The sequence below is a fragment of the Drosophila takahashii genome, chromosome X (genome assembly GCF_030179915.1).
Source record: "Drosophila takahashii strain IR98-3 E-12201 chromosome X, DtakHiC1v2, whole genome shotgun sequence".
Classification (NCBI taxonomy): domain Eukaryota; kingdom Metazoa; phylum Arthropoda; class Insecta; order Diptera; family Drosophilidae; genus Drosophila; species Drosophila takahashii.
The window spans coordinates 12,811,428-12,829,140 of NC_091683.1; the positions used below are offsets into that span (position 1 = coordinate 12,811,428).

At 42.7% G+C, this 17,713-nt stretch overlaps 2 protein-coding genes and 3 non-coding genes across 5 annotated transcripts; 1 reads left to right on the plus strand and 4 right to left on the minus strand.

The window, feature by feature from the left end:
- Window positions 1–2,607: 2,607 nt before the first annotated feature.
- Window positions 2,608–3,893, plus strand: LOC108055506 (metaxin-2). The gene is made up of 2 exons (XM_017138873.3): window positions 2,608–3,607; window positions 3,704–3,893. Exon 1 carries the CDS (start codon window positions 2,705–2,707, stop codon window positions 3,584–3,586), a length of 882 nt encoding a protein of 293 aa, XP_016994362.2. The 5' UTR covers window positions 2,608–2,704; the 3' UTR covers window positions 3,587–3,607; window positions 3,704–3,893.
- A 1,366-nt stretch (window positions 3,894–5,259) lies between these two features.
- On the minus strand, window positions 5,260–5,331 carry TRNAA-CGC (transfer RNA alanine (anticodon CGC)). Its single transcript has one exon. It is a non-coding gene; the product is annotated as a tRNA-Ala (tRNA).
- A 279-nt stretch (window positions 5,332–5,610) lies between these two features.
- TRNAA-CGC (transfer RNA alanine (anticodon CGC)) lies at window positions 5,611–5,682 on the minus strand. Its single transcript has one exon. It is a non-coding gene; the product is annotated as a tRNA-Ala (tRNA).
- A 285-nt stretch (window positions 5,683–5,967) lies between these two features.
- On the minus strand, window positions 5,968–6,039 carry TRNAA-CGC (transfer RNA alanine (anticodon CGC)). The gene has a single exon. It is a non-coding gene; the product is annotated as a tRNA-Ala (tRNA).
- Window positions 6,040–14,326: 8,287 nt separating this feature from the next.
- Window positions 14,327–15,387, minus strand: LOC108055510 (uncharacterized). Its single transcript, XM_017138877.3, has 3 exons — window positions 15,076–15,387; window positions 14,831–15,010; window positions 14,327–14,593 (listed from the first exon to the last, which is right to left on the minus strand). The coding sequence occupies exons 1-3, from the start codon at window positions 15,292–15,294 to the stop codon at window positions 14,369–14,371; spliced, it is 624 nt and encodes a 207-aa protein (XP_016994366.2). The 5' UTR covers window positions 15,295–15,387; the 3' UTR covers window positions 14,327–14,368.
- Between the last annotated feature and the right edge of the window lie 2,326 nt (window positions 15,388–17,713).

The following is a 17,713-nucleotide window of genomic DNA, read 5'->3' on the forward strand; positions in this document are numbered from 1 at the left end:
ATGCTACGAGGTTTTGGGATTGAACTCACAAGTACCCTATAAATGTAAAATATATTAGTCAGTAACTTGATGTTTTATAATATTTACCATTATTATTTTTTAAGTACCATGAACAATTATTGCATTTTTAATAATATGTACCTTTGCTGTTTTTAATAAAAAAATATATTTTAGAATGATATAATATTTATTTATATATATTTATAAATTGTATTATGTTTCCTCTTTCCATAATTCCCAGGTATATAACTTTTGCCAACTTTACAGGGTATCACTGATAAAGTAAAAGGCCAAGTTAGGGTCGCAAGTCGCGCACACATTTCTCACACCAAATGCAAATAAAACGACGCCTCGGAATTGAAATAGAAATAGAAAATTGCCAAACAAAAATGGCAGCATAAACTTTTGCTGTTTGCCACTTCCGTACGTCATTCGTTCTCCTTTCGCTTCCTTTCTCCGTTGCTCGTAACTCTCTCTCTCACACACACACACACACACACGCAGGAAAGAGAAAGGAGAAAGCGAATAAGACACAGTGGCACACATACGCACAAAAGTCTGCTGCTTGTCGACATTTTGGTAATAAATTGAGTTTTATGGCAGTCATATTATTCTTTATTAGTGGGTAAGAATTGTTGCCTTTTGTTGGCTTTTGTTGCCGAAACGATGTCTCAACCAGGCCAGCATCCTGTGTATCCTGAGTTCCGAGTCCTGAATCCTGGGCATCCTTTTACCCTCACCTCACTTGGTTTGGATATCACTCGTTCGATTCCGAAGTGGCTGCTGTGTGGCTTAATTAATTTGCCAGTGTTGCTGGAACTTTGTCAAAGGACCGAGAGGAGGAAGCCTGGGAAAAACCCGAGGAGTGGAATTCCCAGAAGCCCTCGACCAAATCAATCAACGACAACGCCTTGTCCCCCGTATTTACTCTTTCATTTGCCTAGAACGTGGCTAGTAAATCAAAAACTCTCATCCAAAAATCGTAATTTGGCGTTAAATTAGTCTCGGGGCTGGAACGTCGCGGGAATACTAATAAGGTCAAGGCGACTGCCGAAATGGGATAATCCGTCAATGGCGCGGCGCCTTTTCGCAGCTGTCAACGCCAGCCGAATTGGTTACTTGAAATGGAAAGCCTACACACAAATGGCATTGCCATTTTTTGACTCAAAAAATACTTGAAGCAAAGCTAAATTCCTCGGTGCTTTGTACTACTTACATGGCATTTATAATAAAAACAAAATAACCTAAGTTCAAATCTTACAAAAGAGTGTCTAAAAGTATGCAATGGAAAATTAACAATGACTATAAGAACGAACTTATAGATTTAAAATATTTTGTTGCATACTTTATACCTTATCAATATTATTTAATGCAATTTTTTAATTTTATAAATAAAACATTATTATTAATTATATTTTATATTTTCTTCCTGTGCGGCCCTAGACGTACACCGCCAAGGCCGTTCAATTAGCAATCATGGAGAGTCCGCCATCTCCTCGTACCTGATGATCCATGAAACGTTTCTCGAGCGCCAAGAACTTTTGGCTTATTTCCGGGAACGAGGACACTCAAGTCCTTGAGGATGAGAGCAGCCACAGAACTGTGCATAATGCTCCGCCAGAGTAATTTATCATCCTCATCCTGCAGCCCGCGAGGCTGTCGGCCAAAACCAGCGGGCGGTACTCCTCCGGCCAGAAGGGAGTGGGCCAAGCCTTTTAGGCCAACGCCGAGTGGCCGCCAATGATTAATTGCCAGAATGTCCATTTGAGCAGAAAATTCACAAAACATTTCCATCATCAAAGCGAAACCGAAGCCGAAGCTGAAACTGATTTTTCAGTGGAAAAGTGAATCCTGTCAACGGCCAAATGGAAGCCGACAGCTCTTCATGTCCAATGTCCAACGCATAATGACCTCCGGCAGTTTGAGCTCAAGTTATTTCCCTAATTGCAAATATTGTTTATTTGCTTACACATTTCTGCGCTGCTGATTGCACATTTCAAATTTCCCATTTCGATTCCTTTAATTGCAGTCCAATTAAATGCTTAAATCCCATATATTTGGTTTTACCCATCAGATCAGTTTGCTTCGGACCCAACAACAAGAGGCAATCAATGGGAGGCAAATTCCGACTGTAAACAAACTTTAAAGGTATTTCTAGGCTCTCTCTCTGAAGATTAGGCACTTAGCAATTCATTATGGCGTAAAATGACAAAATTATGAATTAATCAAGCAGCAAAATGCAAACTGGGCTCTTTCTTGTTTGATGGTTTCTTTTCATATTATTTATGTTGTTTGTCTGGTCAATGATATTCTTTCTTAGGAAATATTTAAGCCTTTTTTATTTTTTCTATCACTACAATAAGGAAAATCAAGGGGCATTTTATAAATGCTTTATTTATTTTATTGATTAAATTTCTTTATGATACGTTGTCTTGTAATTTTGTACTATTCATTTTTTTTATCTGGTAAATATATGAAATACATGCATAATAGTAGGCAGTAAAAATATATTGTTGCATGCTTTTACACACCCATTTTGACATTATAAAGTGAATTGTGATTTGGGAACCCCCTATATTATTATTATAATACATTTTCAGAGTCACCACAGCCACAACTGTCATCTCTACCTCAACGACCCTATTTTGCTGGCCCCGAAAACGAAACCCCATTGAATTTAGTCCAAATTTCCGGCACTTTAACCATGAACTTGGAGCAAAACCTGACCGCTGCCCTGATGCAGTCGCAGTCGCTGGGCAAGGAGGCGGCGGCGGAGGAGGAGGCGTGGCCGGCGGAGGCCCATCTGCACCAGCCGCCCGAAGAGAGTCAGTTGCTCTTGCCGGAGCGTTCCAGCTGCCTGGCGGTGAAGACCTATCTGCGGATGTGCGGCCTGCCCTTTTCGGAGCGGATCAGCGAGAATGCGGAGTTCATGTCGCCCGGCGGTCGCCTCACCCACCTGCCACTGCTCCGTTTGGGCCCCGTAAGGACCTTTGCCGAGTTCGAGCCCATTGTCGCCCAGGTGGAGGCCATGCAGGCGGGCAGCTCGCTGGGCAGCTGGATGACGCAGGATCAGCGCGACGATGTCCGCTGCCTGGTGGGCCATGTGGAGAATGTCTTCACGCTGGCCGAGATCCACATGAGCTTCGTGGACGCCGTCAACTATCAACGGTACACGGCACCGCGCACTGGACAGCCGCATCCCTGGCCCTTGAGTGTGATGCGCCGGATTACGAGGCAGCGGGAGGCCCAGCGGCTGCTGAAGGTCTACCAGTGGCAGGAGATGGACCACGACCAGGTGCTCCACGAGGTGGGTCTGTGTGCCGACGCGCTGGTCGCCCAACTGGAGGAGAGCCAGGAGGCAAAGGAGGAGGGCGCCGGCTTCCTCTGCGGCTCGCGACCCTGCGCCCTGGACGCCCTGGTCTTTGGCCATGTGGCTGCCATACTGACCACCCAGATGCCCAATATGGAGCTGGCCGCGATCCTCGGCACCTATCCCCGCCTCCTCGCCCATTGTCGGCGCATCGATGGCCGCTTGTTCGAGGGCAAGCTCCTCAGCGTCGAGGAGCAGCTGGAGTATCCCGAGTAGTCGGGGGTAACCAGGAGTAGGGTAAATAAAATTAAGGGAAGACAGGACGGGACTACTCCTACTCCCTCTGCCCCGCGGCAGGAACAAAGGATTCTTATTGTTTTTTTATTTGGCCAGGGGTCGACGGGAAGCCAATCAAAAATATGCAAAGCATTTACAATAAAAACGGCAGACGAGCCAAAGGAGTGGGGTGGGCTTTCCGAGGGGAGTGGAGCGGAGCAAGTGGAGCCGGAGATAAGCCAGCGCACAATGCCATAAAATACAGCAACAGACAAGGCGAACGCTGAGAGAAAAACTTGAAAAAGTGGCTACTAAATGTTAAAAAAATAAAAATAATTAATTTCTAATAACGCCATGAAAAGGTTTTTTAATAGATTATTTTAAAATGTATTTTTTCAATTTCATTTTGTACATTATCTTGCCCTTGGAATCCGACTTACTTTTGTTTCAACATTTTTTTTATAAATTATAAATGCTTTATAAGCTTTAGAAATTTGAATAAATACTATAGTTTAATGATTATATTTAGCAAATAATAATTAAATAATTATATATGTTACAAAATTAAACAACTATGATTTTCCCTTAAATCATTTTGTTCCTTACTCAATTTCCCAGTGCAGAAGGCAGTATTTTCGGCGCGGGCTGGCATTCAATTTAAGTTCGCCCCCGACTTCAAGGTAGGCAGTAGGCATCCGGACAAACATAAAATGTCAGTTCGATTTTATGACTGGCCCAAAGTCACCAATCTGGATGCGTAGTCCCCGGGAGAAGGGTCTGCGGGGATCGGGGATTCCGGGACTCCGAGTCCCAGCTAACCCGTGTGACATGGCCGCATCGTTCGGACAATCAGGGAGCCATCATCGAGGTCCGCTGTCATCCCAGCTTCCCACGTATTTTCCCATTTCCCCATTCCCTCCACCACTTTTCCACTCCCCCCTTTTTGTGCTTTGCAATCAGAAACTCATCATGGCCTATTGATGATTTTTTCCGTTGTGCTTCTCCTTTTTTTTTGTTGTGTTTTGCCTTTTCTACGACTCCCAGAGGATAATGTTTGCCGTTGGCCTTGATGGCGCCGTCTGTCGCTGGTCTCTGGTCCGCCTGGTAATTTATTGGAATTTGCCAAAAGGATTAAGTACGCCAATAAGCGTTGCTCAACGTCAATGAGCGAGTGAGCTGCTTCCTCTCGTTTTTCCAACTCGTTTTCCTCCTGCCAACGGAATGAGCAACATCAGACGGCATCATCATCATCATCGTTGCCGCCGGCCATTTTCAGCCCTTTCGTCTGTTTCCGCTTCCGCCCCCACTTCCGGTTTACTGTTTGTGTGTGTGTGTGTGGGTTGCATTGCCAAAAAAAGAGAAACCAAAACTGATAAACGTTGCGCGTGTCGAATGCCAGCCTGATTTGTTTGGCTTAATATTTCAATTTTGGCAACCATCTATGAAAGCGGAGGCGTTTACAAATCAGGGGCACTCAAGACTTAATTACACTTTTATTGGTCAACTGAAGTTTTAAAGACTCATCTAGTCTTTAAGCAGTAAAGCATTTTTAATAATATTGATTAATACTATTTAAAATTTAATAAAAATAAGGTAGTGAAGGCCACGTCTTCGATAAGTACTAAATTCAAAATTGGTTCGATGCAAAAAAACATCTTAAGCCTTTCTAACACTGGAGACGCCGGGGATTGAACCCGGGACCTCTCACATGCGAAGCGAGCGCTCTACCATTGAGCTACGTCCCCTTGGAAATATTTGAAATATTTGGCAATTTTAGATTTATATTAGAAAATTCCAAGAAATAACATTAAGAAAATGGCCGATAAAAAAATAAATATAAACCAAAATGCAAATTTTAAAAGCTTTTCAACACCGGAGACTCAATACCTTTAAACAAAGTCCTCACGCCGGGTTTGGTTTTAATTGTACTTTGTCACAAAAACACAGTAAAAGAAAAAACCGGCTCGCGACGAGCAAAAAAGAGAGAGAACAAATAAAAAATTCATAAAAGAAACTTTCAACACTGGAGACGCCGGGAATTGAACCCGAGACCTCTCACATGCGAAGCGAGCGCTCTACCGCTGAGCTACGTCCCCTTGACAATATTTGATAAGTTTAGTTCAAAATTCTAGGTAGTATTATATAAAAAACCAGGTATGATTGCCTCGAGCATCATCGCCTTGACAATTTTAAAATTGTATTGCACCATCTTTCGTAAAGTATAGGTATTACTTACCATTCAGGTTACTTTTAACGAGTATAAAAAGAGGCCTAGTAAAAATAGTAATTTTCCAGAACAAAATAAAGAGGCATTCTAACATCGGAGCCGAAAGATCTAAGAAAAAATGTTTTTGATTGGATTTGAAAAAAGATCAAGCTTATGGAGACGCCGGGTCTTGAACCCGGGACCTCTCACATGCGAAGCGAGCGCTCTACCGCTGAGCTACGTCCCCACCTGACTTCCTGTTTTGTAATCCCCCTTTGGAAATAATTTTTGTAAGTCTTTAAAAAGGACTTCTTCAGATTTAGAATATAATCTTTAATCTTGGAAATAATACGATTCGAAGTTGAAAGTTTTAACCTTATTAGTTGAAAACTTGATTTTGGGGACTGTATCATCAGAAATTTACTCCTTCTGGCCTTACATAATTTTACTAAATAATACTCTATCAAGTTCCTGAGACCTTAATCATAAGTTCCCGGTGATTTCAGCCTAATCACCGGACATCACTCACTCGATGTTTATCACGATGCTGGACGGAATTTGGCCAGTCAATTTGTAGTCGAGTAACTCAATGAAATCTGGCAGACAATCGTTTTTGGGGCCAAAGTGACCACGGTGCTCGGGGCCCCAAGTCATCCGACCTGAACTTCTTCGTCACGTTGTGCTTTATCACTTTATTCGGAGCTGAGTCGCCTGATTATCCATCATCCGGCCAAGGAGTCCCCATCATCATCATCGTCGTCCTCTTTGCTGGAGGAACTACAACGACAGAGACAACGACAACGACCTTCAACTTGCATCTTCCGCTCGCCCGAGTAACCCTAATGGAAAGTATATAAAACACAATTTGTTTTCATTTTGCGCTCTTACCGCTGAGCGACTATCCCGACTTTCGCCGAGTTTTCCGACTTTTTCCACTTTTCCGACTGCCTGCCGCTGGCCCCGAGTTTTCAGCGCCTTATCCTGCAGATCCCTGTTCCCTATTCCCTGTTTCCATCCCGCATTCAGCATTCTGTCAGCTTAACCGCTGCCACTTGCCATTGTTGGCTGTTTATTTTGGTAGCCGAACGTTCGGCGAAAAACTTTTCCACATGCCACGCCCAGACGCCCAAAACGCCCCCATCGCCCACGGCCATGACCACGCCCACGCCCCCGTCGGACTGCCGTAGGGCCACTAAACAACAGAGATAGACTAAACGGGACAAAAAACACAGTAGGTATACTAAACATTAAGATATATACACACAGATATGCACGGCAAGAAAATAACAAAGAAAAATCCCTAGGGATCTTAAAATCATTCAAATAGTTGCCTTATCCATAAGGCGACTTCCAATGAACATTTAAGCATTTATATAAGAACTGGTTACCTTGTTAAACTAATTAAATATTTAATAAAATGAAATGAAATGACAAAATATTAGTAAAATGTTTAGTAAATTAAATAAATAATTCTTAGAACCCTGAATCTTATTTATTGGCTATATTATATTCAACTTATTATTTTCCCTTCGATTTTCTCGCCGTGTCCCGCATTTAGACATGGAAAAGTTCTACGCCGGAGCTCGGTCAGTGGTGGCTTGGGGTTTGGGGGCCCAAACTTTCTATAGCCTACAAATTTTCTTTTGGCTCCAAATTGGCTGAGGGAAGAAACTTTTACTTGCGGCTACTTTCGCCGCTGCTCGGCCACCGATGTCGCCTTCGCCTAGTCCATGGTCCATGGTCTCCTAGCCCTTATCTCCGCGTTCCTTTGCCCCGCAATCTCTGCTCATCCCGGGCCTCAGAAAAAGGACCCGAGCAGTGATTAGGCAATAATTCTGTGGCACGCAAACGGCGCACATATTAACCCGCCCCGGGAAATGGGAAATATGGCGTGTCATTGAACAACTCAATATCCGAACTCCACTCACTCAAGGCCCACGACTTTCTCGGTTGTTAGGCAAATCACGTAAATTTCTTTAAACGAATTACTTTCAAATTACCGAAAATGCTGGGATCGTCTGGCGTTTCGCCTAAGCAGGTGCTTGTGTGCTCCTTGCTTTCTTTTCTTACGAGGCGACAACAAAGGCGGCGATTTTCTTTTTTAAATAAATATTATTGCCTGAAATTTATACGAAAAGTTTGTTTTCGAAGGGTGTGATTTCCCGATTTCCCAATTTTCATATTCTGCCACCGCAGAGTTAAACCCACACCTTTGCTTTTGGGTTAAATAAAATTAAAAGAAAAAAAAGGAATAGAACTGGGTCGCAATTTATGCGAGAAGCTACAACAAAAGTGGTCGCAGTTTATAAAGTAGCAACAAATAATTGACCACCCACACATGCTGGGGGGGCGGGAAAACTGCTGCCGCTTTCAGTGGGTTAAAAACAAAAAAAGAAAAATGGAAAAGCGAGCAGAGAAAACTCAGCGGAAAAACTCGCTCAAGTGGCAATCATCATGATGTTGCCGCCGCTGCTGCTGATGATCATCATTGCTGCTGGCTGCACTTGGCAATTGTTGCCACCAAAAAAGGGGGGTAACAGGGGCAGTCCAACCCCACAATATCCCCCTTTCATCATTCTGCGGACCGCCCTGTTGAGTGCTTAAAAATACATTGCACGTTCAAATTGAAGTGGAAATGCAACGAAATGCATACAAAAACATCCTGACCCCGAATGTCCTGCCGAAAAGCACTTTCTCTTGGAAATCTCTTTAAATTATGAAATTTGTTGTAAAAAATAATCTTAGTTTTCTAAATATTTACTTAATGTTTTAAATGTTTGATATAAAAATTTAAAAAAATATATTTTCACTGAATTCTAGAAATTTTGGCATTGATTTGAAGTAAATTTTGAATTTATATATTTTTTACTTTTTTTATATTTTTCAGACAAAGTTTCTCTAATTTAGTAAATCGTCTTCAATAAAAATCTAAGGGAGATTTTTTCTCAAGTTGAAAAATGATTAATAATTTTAATTTTATTTCATTTAATTTTCCAGGGCCAAGTAAAAATGTCTCCATTATTATGATTTACGATTCGAACACCCCAGTGATTTGTAACTCACTCACGAGATATATACCTTATTTATGTGATTAAATTAATATTGTTTTGATTTTTTGCGAGTCAATTTGGCGGGGGAAAACGTTTATCGGTACGTGGCGAGGGCACGGATACATGGGGCTTTGCTTGTCGACTGTTGGCCTGTTGTTATTGGATCCACCTTGTGCCGACCCCAACAACCCCCCAGCCACCCCAAAGCCACCCGGTCACGTGGCGTCGGCGATAACAAACAAATGCAATTATGGATTTACGCGGCGTATGCGCCATATTTATATGTTTTTTACGCCGCCTCTTGCGGTTGCCTTACATTTTAATTGAGTTGCTTGTGCAGCAGGCAGCCCGGCAAAAAGAAAAACATTAGTTGCGAATCAGAATCTGTATCTGTATCTGAATCCGTATCCGAATCCGAAACGGGCATCTCGAGAGGCGGAAGAGCCAAGGGGAATCGAATGGAGGGGAGGAAATTGATGCGCTTCGCGTGCAAAAGACATCAAACACTTGAAATATTTTGTGTAAACTTGAAAAATGACATGAAAGCGGCCTGAAATAACAGGCTGTGGGCTGCGGGGGGTTTTGTTTTCGAGTGGATGGATGGCAGACTGGCATGCAAAAGCAAACAAACAATTTGCGGGTCTTGTCTCTGACATATGAGTTCGAATATATTTCTTGGGGGTGGGAAAAAAAGGGGAAGGAGCTGGGGAGCTCACATCTTATTCGCTGCTCCTTCGAGCTTGTGAGTGGCGTGCGTGGGTGTGCAAAGTGTTTCTGAAAGATGATTGATACGATTTGGAGTGCTCCCTCGATCCTCCGTTGCCGCTGCCGCTGCCGCTCCCGTTGCCTTTGCCTTTGCCGCTCGGGGGCGCCGCATAAGCGGTGGCGTAATGAAGCGGAAATCGATTTGGAGCGCGCTCGTCCTCGTCTTCAACCCGTGCAACCGGCGAAATCGCTCGCCGTCAGCGGGCGTGCGTGAAAAGTTTGACAGCAGCCAGGAGCAGGCCACCACCCAAACCACCCCCCGCAACACCACCCCCCTCCCCAAGGGATGATGAACAGCGGGGCGCCACCAGCAGCAGCACCACTCGCCTCCCCGGCACCACCAAGCCCCAAAACCACACGAAGAGAAACCGCATTCATATCAAATGGTTAAAAAGATAACAAAAACAAAGTCGCTTAATATCTGAAAACTAAAAATGACTTACTTTAGATTTATTCCCCTAAAAGTGTTTTTAAATAATTTTTTTTAAGAAATCTAATGTGTAAAATTCCTTTACTAGAAACAAAAACTTTAGTTTACACTAAACGAATAATACAAACTATAATAATATTAAGGCGAATGTAAATAATATAAATAATAATATTAAGCACAGTTTTCAGATCATTTGTTTTCATTTTTAGAAAAGATACTTATTTTTACTTTTTAATTTCATTTAAAACTTAAAAGATTATTATTAACTAAACAAAAATCATAAAATAATTTTTAAAGCACTTATAAAGGTGTCTAAAAGTATGCAACGATATTCGATATAATTTTCCTTGTTATTTTAATTTAATATATTCGAAGCCTGTTTTTCTGCCAGTGCAACTGCCGAAGAAAGCGTAAACAAGAAAATATTAAGCAACTGCGAGAGCAAAACAAAAACGTAACGCTGCCGAAAAAAGCTGGAGAAGGGAAAGCGAAATGCGCGAAACAAGTTTTTCGTGGGGAGAAGGGGGAGGGTTACTTGGAAAACAAGCAAAATAAAGTAAAGAAAAGAAAAGAAAGGAAAAGGGAAACAGAAGATGCTGGGGGAAAAGCGATTTCCGCCGCTCGCTCGTAACTTTTCACTTAAGCATTTTTGTCACGTCTGCCATTTTTCCTTTTCTCCATTTTCCGGAAAACACCCGCGCCTATCCGCCCATCCGCCTTTTCGAAAGCCTTGTGTAATACATTTTTGTAATATTTACTCTGCGCTTTGTTGGTTCTGTCGGCATCCCTGATCGACTTTGGGCATACTCACTTTGGGCAACAGGCTGTCTGAATTTTCCACTTTTTTCACTTTTAAGTACCTGCAAATAATCGAACTCCTTTCGGCAGGGCATTTGACATTTGTTTTGCGCCTTCGAAACTTGAGTTCATTTTTTTTTTGTTTGCCCTTATACAGACATATTTGTTGTTGTTTGTTTTACGCCATCCTGATTCTCAGTGACTTGGTGTCCTTTTTCCGGGTTCGGTCGCCGGCCAGTTCCTTAATTTCTTTTCGTGTTTTCCCTTTGCCCTTTATATATGCGCACCCGCTCTCTGATTTCCCCGCCAGGCAAAAATCATATTTTATTGTTATCGAAATTTAGTGGCGTCCCATAAACATCGATGAGTTGCCGGGGAGGTTTTTTGGGTTTACAGATTAGGGACCTGGGATCCTTTGGGTCCCCCTCCTCCTCCTCATCCCTCCTCTCACCCTTACTCGCACGAAGAACCGGAAATGTGCTGCAAGTTCCGCTCGGCGCCATAACTCTGGAGTAAACTGGGTCATCCGCATCTCCGCCGTCAGCCTGCCAACTCCGGCGACAGTTTGGATTAACCCGCTGCCGAGCTGCCGCGGCTGCGATTTCCACTGTCTTCCGGATCCGCGGGCACTGGAAAATTAGCTGGGACAGCTCAGCAGTCTCCCGGGCTTATTCGGTTTAGCACCGGAACTCGCCGGGTCCGATCTAAAATTGCAGGCAACACGGCAACAAGGAGTGAAGGAATAGAGGTCTCAGCAGGTAAAAACAAGCCAAATGCACTTAAATGGGTGGAAAAATGAATGATAAAATATGATATGTAACTGCTTCAAATATTTAAGTACTGAATTAAACCAAAATCCATAAGTCACACTTCTCTCAAAAGTGTACTTTCAATTTCAACATCAAATAAATCACTTTTATATTCTTCTTCAAGTGATTTTAAATCACTAGAGATTTATTTGGTCCAACTGAAGAGTTTAGCTTTCAGTTGTTCATTCACTTTATAAGATTTATTTGTACACATATTCCTGTAGGAAATAAAAATTGATAATTTATGAAGACCTTTGTAAAAATTTTAAAATAGTTTTAAAAAATCTAAAAGAAAGCCAGGGTCACCACGGCGTATTAGTAATAAATCCCATAAAATTAAAGTAATGATAAGTCAAGATTAACCAGTAAAAAAAAAATTCAAAAGCAAGGTTGGAATTTTGCTCATAAGCTTCATCATCGTTTAGACTTCTTATTTAGTGCCACCCTAAATTTATCCCACGAATCGGGTTCACCCCACTGCCAAAGGCCAACAAATAATGTATGGCCTTTCGGGGCTTTGTATTATTTGCCGCCTGTATTATTTGCCCTTTTGTTGACCCGTAATCTTTATGGCCTTGTTAGGCCACCGAAGGAAATCAACAAATCATCGGAGCACCTTTAGACATTTTCATTAGCCGCAATTTGGGCATTAAAATTTCGAGATGCCCGCTCTCTGAGCCGCCAGCCGATGATTTGCCACCTCGTATTTTACGGGCACCTCGACACCTTCCGCAACTCGCAATTGGGGGCATAAATTGCCGAGTGCGGCAGTTAACTGGCTAAAACTAAGCCGGCAATCCATCAAACCGGGGAGTGTATATGGTATAGTACGTTTATAAAGCGCAGGCCGCAAAAGTGCCAAATGAGAGGCTTTCGGTTTTCTATTAACTGTCAGCCGTTTAATTTACAAGCACTTTTCGAGCACCTCAGCCGCAGCAGGCGGTCGAGAAAATCGGGGGGTGGGATATTCGGTACTCAGTACTCGGTACTCGGTACTCGGTGGGCCTTTCGGGGGGTCTGATGGTCTGGAGGTGCCCAATAAATTAACAAGCAGACGAGAACGGAAATGAAATGTCTGTGTGTCGGTGGCGCAGATCGGAAGTGCGGTTTGGGTGTCGGTGTGGGTGAGTGGGTTAAGTGGGTGGCTGGGTGGCTTAACTTGCACCGGTTGAGGACACTTTACCACCGAATTCCCACCCCACCCACTCCTTTTTCCGGACAACTGGCAACTGACATTTTCCTGCCTTCGTCCATTTCCATGTCGCATGTCAAGCGATGCGAATTCTAATTAAAATTTAATTGTTTACACTTTTCGGCCAACGAGCGGAAATGGGAGCGGAAGTGCCAAAGGCTTGGCCTGCACTGTGAGAAAAGGGTTATTGGAGGTTAAAGGGGGTTATTGACAAACAAATAAAAAAAATGTTGCCTACTTTTAGACACCTTCATGTGAGATTTGAAAACTCCCTTTTTAATTTCTGTGAAAAAGTATATATTTAACTGATATTCAAATGCATTTCTCTTCGAGTGGTCACCACGCCCCCCCTCCGCCCTAATAGCCCCCCCTATTTTCCTTTCTTTTCCTGTTTTTTGATTGTCCGAGGTTCAGGTCCGTGGCCATTAGCTCTAAGTATTGTCGTGCTTGGCGCGTTTAATTGTCGCTTGGCCTGATTTACATGGACGGCGACAAAAGTTCGCAAAACAAACAGCTGGATGGGAGGGGGTAATGCCTCAGGGGGGCGGGGGTGGGGTGGCTTTTCTAGGGGGCAGGGGTGGCAACACGAACGTGCCTCGCATGCCAATGGAATGCTTATCAAAGTGTATAAAATTCATAGAAATTATGACGCGAGCGCAGAAAGTTGCAAGAAAAAGACGTTTGACGTTGACACAATGTTGTGTCAGTGTGCGTGTGTTTGTGTGTGGGTGGTGGAAGGAGGGGGCGGGGCATGGGGGCGTGGCTAAGTTGTGTGCTTAAGCGTTTTATTGTCTTTAAGCTTCATTAAGTCAAATGGCGCAAACGTTTAGGGCAAATGAAAAGCACACCACGAAGCGCCGAAAGTAAAGCAGATCCAAAGACAGCTTTTCAGATGACCAAGACTTTTAGAAGTTTACCTTAATAATATAATCTACTTAATCCAGAGTTTGCCAGAAAAATTAGAAAATGTATTTTCTATAGACTCTTAAAATTAGTGCTTGAGAATGATCGATATGTTAGATATTTGACAATAACGATTCGATAATATCGATATTTTGAAGGGAAGCATTCATATTTTGAAAACTCTCCTTGAAATGCCTAACAAATTATTTCTATTAGTGACTAGAAAATTATATTTAAAGGAACAACATTAAATAAATTGTATCTTAATTGAAAACTATTCACATGACCCCTTATTATTTTCCCAAACTATCGTTGAAGGCTTACAAATTATTATTTCCAAACTTTTTCCATCCTTTCACACTCGCCAACAAAATAGAGCACATCGAGGACGAGGGAGTGTGTGTCCTTTTTCGCCGCCTGGCAATTAAAAAGTTGTCGCCTAACGATAAACGCGCGAAATCGAGTTAGAATGCTGCAGCAAATTAAATTAAGCAGAAAACTTTGCCGAAGCGAGAATAATACAGTCGCTGGGAGAACCCCGCCTTTTTCCCCCCGGCAATGAAAAATGGAAACACGCAGGATGAGTGGGCTAAGGGAGGCTTTATAAAAGGCACAGGAAATTTTTCAGATCACCAGGCAAGATCCTGCGAACCGTACTCCTTTATTATCCGCTCGAAGGACGTCTTCACGCAGAGGACACACAACATGTTGATCAGCGGAAAGGAAAAGGGCAGCAGGGAGCGCAGGCTGCACATCCTGCGATGCAGCAGGACATCCACCACCAGGAAGAACACGTCGATGAACATGGCAATCGCGGAGATCATCAGCCAGGGACGAATGAACTGCGGCTTGACCTGAGGGGAAATTTGTTAGGTATATGTATTAAATTTATAATAATATGTTTCTAAATTTTAAATAAATACAATTCGTTTAGATTGAAAAAAAGTAATTTTGAGTAGTTTTTATCAAACATTTCAGATTAAATGGTAGATACTTAAGTACCAATACTATGAATATAACTTTAGATATATTTTAATTTTGTTAAAATTGGTTTAATATTTTTTAAAATATTTTTGGGTTCTAGTACTCACATATACCAAGGCGTATAACAGTAGCGACCACGCCTTGAACATGAAGACACTTCCCACAATTCGAAAGCGCCGCAACTGAATGTCCCTGAAAATGGCCAATTTCCGTGGCCGCCACATCCGCACCAGATGTATGCCCATCTTCTCGGAGCACAGGTCGATGAACTCGATGAGGTTGTGGAGCTGCCAGTGAAGGAGTAACTGAGTAAAATGCTATTCCATAGGCCTGAAATCAGATAATCACTCACCACTCCGAGAACACTGATGGCGAGCGAGTAGTAGAAGGTGAAGGGGAACACCTCCTGGCAGGTGAAGACATAGGCGGCCAGGAAGTTCTTCAGCAGGATCTCGCTCATCGTCAGCGGCGACTGCCAGATGGAGTAGAACTCGCAGTGGGCCGTGTTTATCCGCAGGTAGGTGCTCAGGAGATAGCACAGCAGACCGTTGATCTGCTCCACCGTGTACATGGCGATGATTTCGAACAGATCCTAAGGAAAATGAACAATTTTGGGGCAGAACAGAGAGGGGGACTTGAAACAAGAAAAAAACGGAAAAACGAAAAAGATTAGGGCATTAAATCATGGCCAACTACTCGAGCTGGCAGCCCAAGGACAAGGACAAAAAGCTGACACGACGACGATGATGATGGGGCTGCCCGGTCTCCTGGAGCTCCACTCGCTCCACTCGCAGCTCCTTCTGTCATTTGTGGCTGCTGGTCTGCTTCATTGGTTTTTGATTGTGTTTGGCTGCCTTATTTATTTATGGCCAATGAGTCCCAGTCCATTGCCAGTTCGGGCAGCTGCGAGGGGATTCGGGGAAAGCGGGGCAAAGTGGTTGCCAAAGCTTTCATAAAATATTATATCTTGTTTTTACTCACCAAGCCACACAGACACACTGATAGCCGGCACTAAAAAAAAATGTTGAGTAAAGATTAAATTATTAAAATTAATTATTAAAATTATTACAAAAACATATTGGGAACAAAAACATTAAAAATCAAGTTAGACTCTTTAAATAACAAGCCATATTAAATGAGAATAAAGCAATACATCAAGCCACATTTTTACAATTATTTAAAGAAGTATGTTAGAAGCTTACTGATTTCATTTAAAATTTATTATGTTAAAAATGTATCTAAATCAAAATAAATGTAAATAAATTAGGCACTTTATAGTTATTGTATTTAATTGGAATCCAAACATTTTCTTCAGTGTATCTATGTGTTTGCGCACATAAGCTTGGGCCAACTCATGAAGAGCCTTCGCTCACAGCAAAGTTAAATTGCAAACAACAAGGCGAACAGGATGAGGAAGTGGAGCCGGCGCCAGGAGCCAGGAGCCAGAGAGCTGGCAAAATCGAGCTGGGAATAGGGCGATGGGGCTATGAGCCAGGAAAAGCGGGAGAAAACCAGAGAAAGCGGGGGAAAAGCGGGGCAAGTCGTGTGGCGAAGTTCGCTGGCTTTTTGTATAACTTTTGATTAATAGAGCGACGACGAGGCTGCCAGGCAGCTGTCGTTGGCATAATTGCACCACATACACTCCACACTTTTGGCCCCTCCTGGGTCGCCCCCTCCCCCGCCCCTGACCCTCCTGACCTCCGCCCCTGCTCTCCGCCCAGTCATCCCCATCTTGGCCTGCACATGACAACAACTTCAAGCTCGGAGCTGAAACTTCTTACGCTAAATTGATTCCGTTGAAAACAAGTGCCTGGACTAGTGTGAGAAAATGGAAAGGGGTGTGTGCGGGGGGCCTGGGAAAACTGCACGAGGAAAACTAGAGGACTACAGGACTACAGCAGGAGGCGAAACAAAAGCTCGTCGGGATAACAGACAAATGCACTTATGCAACGCGACTGAAGACAACATAAAAACAAGCAACTTTGGCCGGATCTTCAGCCTGCTCTATCCGATTTCCATATGCCATCCCGCCAAGACGGCTTCATCCGACCCACTCCCATTCCCATTCCAATTTCCATTTCCATATCCCGAATCCCCTTAAAAAACACCGAAACTACTACAACTACAAGCATATCAAGAATTCTGTAAGGTCTGGGGCATCGGCAGAAAGCCAGGCTGTTACACTCTGCTACATGGAATTTCTCGTTCCCCTGACAGCGGATTAAGGCCGCTGAAATTTGGGTCGAGTGGTGCGAAAGGAGGGGGGTTGCGTTTGCCTGATGAGGGTTTCAGGGTTTTATCGCACAATTCATGGCCCACGGCTCTTCGCTATTTTTTCATCATATTTCACCTTTACCACAACCGATTGGAGAATTTACATTTCCATGTTTTCCTTAAGTAAATACTTTTGCATTGTAAGTTTCAGCAAACGCAAAAGAAAAACTACAAATTTTTGACAACATTTTTCATGAATGGGTAATGGGAAATACAAAAATATTTACTGTTTTGCTGATGAAGTTATGATTTTCTCACAGCCTGAGGAATTCCTATTTTTTGTTTATTCCTATAAAAGAAATTAATAAAATTCAAGAAGTTTTATATTTTATAAATACATTATTAAATTAATAATAATTAGCGCCCCCTGAAGTAATTTTAACCTACAATTTTTTAACAAAAGATTTTATAAATTGGTTATAATAAATTTCACGACAACCCGAGGAATTTCAATCAATTATTTGTTTCCAATAAAAATATATATAAAAATATATTTTAAACATATATTATTAAATCAATTTAATATTGGCTGAAAGCCCCCCTTGAAATGATTTAAGCCTGCCTCCCTGGATCGGAAGCCGACCATTGACATTTGCTAGTTTTTCGGTGAAACGACCAGTTGAGATTTTTGCTTGATTTGCTCTGCGGTCAGGCCATTTAATTGCATTTGAGCTGCTGTCAGCCCGTTCGGTCGGCACAACTAAAGCGACATGGAC

Bases quoted from the DNA above. Each gene is read 5' to 3' on its own strand.
- LOC108055506 (XM_017138873.3), top strand. From the start codon at position 2,705: ATGAACTTGGAGCAAAACCTGACCGCTGCCCTGATGCAGTCGCAGTCG.
- LOC108055510 (XM_017138877.3), bottom strand. From the start codon at position 15,294: ATGTACACGGTGGAGCAGATCAACGGTCTGCTGTGCTATCTCCTGAGC. The intron at 15,011-15,075 runs GTGAGTGATTAT...CTTCACTGGCAG, and splicing joins CCATCAGTGTTCTCGGAGTG to CTCCACAACCTCATCGAGTT. The intron at 14,594-14,830 runs GTGAGTACTAGA...ATTTCCCCTCAG, and splicing joins TGTTATACGCCTTGGTATAT to GTCAAGCCGCAGTTCATTCG.